This window comes from Aureococcus anophagefferens (genome assembly GCF_000186865.1).
Source record: "Aureococcus anophagefferens unplaced genomic scaffold AURANscaffold_17, whole genome shotgun sequence".
In the NCBI taxonomy this organism is placed as follows: Eukaryota; class Pelagophyceae; order Pelagomonadales; family Pelagomonadaceae; genus Aureococcus; species Aureococcus anophagefferens.
In genome coordinates this window covers 878,055-882,697 of record NW_008705577.1, presented here as the reverse complement: position 1 = coordinate 882,697, position 4,643 = coordinate 878,055, and the positions used below count along the sequence as shown (strand labels likewise).

The 4,643-nt window shown below is 75.7% G+C and overlaps 1 protein-coding gene across 1 annotated transcript; it reads left to right on the top strand.

Annotated features, from left to right (window-relative positions):
- Window positions 1–1,127: 1,127 nt before the first annotated feature.
- On the top strand, window positions 1,128–2,527 carry AURANDRAFT_11050 (hypothetical protein; the record flags this gene model as incomplete). Its single annotated transcript, XM_009040881.1, has 2 exons — window positions 1,128–1,442; window positions 1,649–2,527. Coding segments are annotated over 2 exons (1,194 nt in total), but the record flags the coding sequence as incomplete, so codon positions are not given.
- Window positions 2,528–4,643: the final 2,116 nt, after the last annotated feature.

Sequence of the window (4,643 nt, the reverse complement as noted above, 5' to 3'; positions counted from 1 at the left end):
CGGCTCCGCGTCCGTCGCGGCCGTGGCCTGGCGCGAGTTCGACGACGTCTGCCGCCCGAAGGTCGCCGGGTCGCTGTGCCTCGACGCGGCGTCGCGCGCGGGGCCGTCGGCGACGTTCGTCATGTTCAGCTCCGTCTACGGCTGTGTGCAAATCAAATCTTCAACCCGACTTCAATGTGCGCGTATGCGAATGTTTTGACACGAGCACTTCCGCCGTGCTTCGAGAACTCGCTGAGAGCAATCGATTCGTCCAAAAGTCAGCCGAATCGACTTCGATTTGACCGAGCTAGAGAATTCTCAAGTTTGGCCCCGACGTCCCAGCTCACTGGTTGATTTGCACACAGGTCTACGGCGTGCTGGCGTCGCGCGACCTGTGCCACTACGCGGCCGCGAACGCCTTCCAGGACGGCTTCGCGCGGTGCCGCCGGGCCGCGGGCGCGCCGGCGACGGCCGTCGCCTGGGGCACGTGGGCCGGCGCGGGCATGGCGCACCGCTTCGGCGCGGCGTTCGAGGCGCGCGTGCTCGCGACGGGCCTGCGCTTCGTGCCCCTGGACGCGGGCCTCGCCGTGCTCGCGGCGCTCGCGCGGGGGCCGGCGACGAACGCCGCGGTGCTCCCGGCGGACTGGGCGCTCTACGGCGCGCGCCGCGCGGCCGCGCGGTTGGCGCCGCACGCCGTCGCGCGGGACCTCGTCGCCGCCGCGGCGCCCGCGCCGGAGCCGCGGCTCCTCCCGCGGTCCTTCCAGTCCGCGCCGGAGCTGCGGCAGATGCTCAAGCCCGACACGGCCTTCGCGCGCGACGTCGGCCGCTGCGCGACGGCGGCGCAGGGCCTGGAGTACGTGAGCGGCCGCGTGCGCGGCGCGCTCCGGGAGCTCACGGGCGACGAGGGCGACTGGGACGGCGCCGCGCCGTTGGCGACGCTGGGCGTCACGTCGCTCCACGCCGTGAGCCTCGCGGCGAAGCTGTCCGACGCGGCGGCGCTGGACCTCGCGCCGACGCTCGTCTTCGAGCACGTGTCCATCGACGGCGTCGCGGCGCACATCCTGTCCTACTTCGCCGACGACGAGGCGCCCGCCGAGCAGCCCGCGCGGCGGCCGTCGCTCGCATCGAGCGCGCCGCCGGCGGCCGCGCTGGCCGTCGCCGGGTGCGGCGCGCGCTTGCCGGGCGACGTCGACGACGCGCGGTCGCTCTGGGCGCTGCTCGCCGCGGGCGGCAACGCCGTGGCGCCCGCGCCCTGGAACCGGCGGGGCAACGGGCGGCCGAGCGGCTACCTGGGCAAGGCGACGCTCGAGGGCTTCGACCCCGGCGCGTTCGGCATGGCGCCCGCGGAGGCGGCCGTCGCGGACCCGCAGCAGCGCCTCGCGCTCTTCTGCGCCGCGGAGGCGCTGCAGGTCGCCTGGGGCGACGCGCCGGGCGAGGCGCGCGACCGCGACGTCGCCGTCTTCGTCGGCGCGACCCAGATCGACTACGCGGCCCTCGCGAGAGCGAAGCCGTCGGCGTACGCGGCCACGGGCGTCGGCCGGGGCAGGAAAAGAGTGATTCAAGTTCGCTTCAACATGAGTGTTCCGCGCGCGCGCGTGCCGGAAAAAGCATCCACGCGTCGAGAGCGCTCCGAGGGATGATCGCTCGTCCAAAAATGAGCCGAAACGAGCGGAAAACGACCGAGATAGGAGCCTCCAAAGTTGGAAATTTCGCACGCTTGTCCTGCCCAGGCGTCGGCGCGATCGCGGTCGTCTCGAACCGCGTGTCCTACTGCCTCGACCTGCGGGGCGCGGCGGTGTCCCTGGACACGGCGTGCTCGTCGGCGCTCGTCGCGCTCGACGCCGCGGCGTCGCGGCTCACGCGCGGCGACGAGACCGCGGCGCTCGTCGGCGCGGCCAACGTCCAGCTCGTGGCGTCGTGGTCCGAGGCCTTTGTCGTCGCGGGCATGCTCAGCCCGCGGCACCGCTGCGCCTTCGGCGACGACGGCGCCGACGGCTACGTGCGCGGCGAGGGCGTCGCGTTCGCGTGCGTGTCGGCGACGGCGTCCGCGGCGACCGCGTTCGTCGAATCCACCGCCGTGAACCAGGACGGGAGGTCCAACGGCCTCACGGCGCCGAACCCGGCGGCGCAGGCGCGCATGCTCCGGGCCGCCGTCGGGTCGAGGCGCAAGCTCGACGTCGGGTACGTCGAGGCGCACGGCACGGGCACGCGCCTGGGCGACCCCATCGAGCTCGACGCGCTGGGCCGGTCGCTGCGGGAGGGCCCGGGCGCGCCGCTCGCGACGGCGTCGGTGAAATCCAACCTGGGCCACCTCGAGTGCGCCGCGGGCGCTGCGGCGCTCGCGAAGCTCGGCGCCGCCTTCGACCGGCGCGCGCTCCCGCGGTCGCTCCACGTGCGCCGGCTCAACGCCGTCGTCGACTGGGCCGCGGACCGCGTCTTCGTCGTCGCGCGCGCGACGCGCGACGCCGCGCCGCGGCTCTGCGGCTGCAACGGCTTCGGCTTCGCGGGCACGAACGCGCACGCGCTCCTGAGCCGGCCGCCGCGGCCGCCCGACGATCTGCTCTCCGACTTCCCCGCGGCGCCGCCGCGTAGAGTCCTCGTCGCCGACGGCTACGACTCCGACGCGTCGCTCGCCGCGGGCGACGGCCGCAAAGCCCACGGCGCGTCGCTCGCGCTCGAGAGCCACTCACGCGCGGCGCTCGCGGAGACGGCGCGGCGCTTCGCGGGGCTCTGCCGCGAGCGCTGGTCCCTCGACGAGCTCCGCGCCGCGGCCGCGCGGTGCGACGGCGCGCGGCGCGAGGTCCTCGCGTCCGCGCGGGGCCCCGGCGCGCGCGTCTGCGTCTCCGGCGACGACGGCGCCGCGCTCGCGGCCGCGCTCGAGGCCTTTTCGCGCGACCCGGGGCGGTCCGCGGGCGTCGCGGCGCGCGGCGCCTTCGCGGCGGCCGACGACGACGGCGAGCGGCGCGCGCGCGTCTGCGTCGTCTTCACGGGCCAGGGCGCGGCCTACGGCGGCATGGGCCGCGGGCTCGCGGCCGCGTCGACGGCCTTCGACGCCGCCCTGCGCCACGCGGCGGCGACGGCCGACGCGGTCCTCGACGCGCGATCGGTGCTGGCGACGCTCGCGGACAGCGCCAACGGCCACCCCGAGCCGCCGCCGCGGTCGCGGCTCCGGCGGCGCCGCGCCGCGCTCCGGGGCTTCTTCGACGGCGCGGACGCGGCGGCGTTGGCGACGGGCGTTTTGCTGGAGTGGCCGCCGGACGCCGCGGACGTCGCGATGAGATCCTGCGGCGAGCTCGGCCAGGTGGCCCAGGTCTGCCTCCAGTACGCGCTCTTCACGGCTTTAGTGAAAGAGGACGTCTTCGGCCCCTGCGTGCTCGCGGCGGCGCTCGGCCACAGCCTCGGCGAGATCTCGGCCTGTGTGTGCTGCGACGTGCTGAGCTTACGCGCCGCGCTGGCCTTCGCCGCGGGCCGCGGCCGCGCGCTGGACGAGAGCCAGGGCGCCGGCGCCATGGTCGCGTGCCGCGGCGCGGTTCGCGAGGTGCTGGCGGCGATCGAAGGCACGGGCGCGGAGCTCGCCGCGGAGAACGGAAGAAAGGCGGTGGTGGTCGCGTGCCCCGACGCCGCCTCCCACGCCGCCGCCGTCGAGGCGCTCGACGGCGCGAGGATTGGCCACAAGGACCTCGACGTCGCCGCGGGCTACCACTCGGCCGCCGTCGACGGCGCGCTCGACGCCATCGAGGCCGCCGCGGCGGCCGCGCCGGACGCGCCGCGGTGGCCGCCGCGGCCCCGGTCCGGCGGCGGCAGCCCCCGGGCGATGACGCTCATCTCCACGGTCACGGGCGAGCCGCTTTTGGCGGCGCCGACGCCGGCGCACTGGCGCGCGCCTCTGTGGAAATCAACCAGTGAGCTGGGACGTCGGGGCCAAACTTCAGAAATCTCTAGCTCGGTCAAATCGAAGTCGATTCGGCTGATTTTTGGACGAATCGATTGCTCTCATCGAGTTCTCGAAGCACAGCAGAAAACCTTGCGTCGAAACGGTCGCATACGCGCACATTGAAGTCGGGTTGAAGATTTGATTTCCACACAGGCGCGCGCACGCGCGGCGGCCCGTGCGCTTCGCGGCGGCCGTCGCCAGGGCCGCGGAGTCCTGCGACGTCTACGTCGAGGTCGGCCCCCACCCGCAGCTCGCCGCGCACGTGCTCGGGCTCTTCCGCGACCGGGACGCGTGCGCCGTCGGCACGCTCGAGCGCGGCGCGGACGACGCGGCGCGGGTCTGCGCCTGCGCGGCGGCGCTGCGCGCCTTCGTCGGCCGGCCGCGGCCGGCCGACGTCGACGGCGACGCCGCGGCCGGCCCGCGGACCGTCGCGGCCGCCTTCGCCCGGGACCGCCACTGGGCCGCCGCCGACGACGACGCGGAGGCGCGGCCGCCGCGGACCGACGCGGAGGACGCGGCGCTGGAGGCGTGTCTGCTCTACGAGCTCGGCTGGGAGGCGGCCGCGCCCGTCGCGGCGGAGCCGCCCCCGTCGCGCTACGTCGTGTTTCCGGACGCGCGGGGCGTCGCGGCGTCGCTAACGCCGCCGGACGTCGAGGCGCTCGTCGGCGACTCCGTCGCGGACGCGCCGACCTGCGCCGCGGCGCGCGGCGCCGTCGACCGCCTCCTGGTC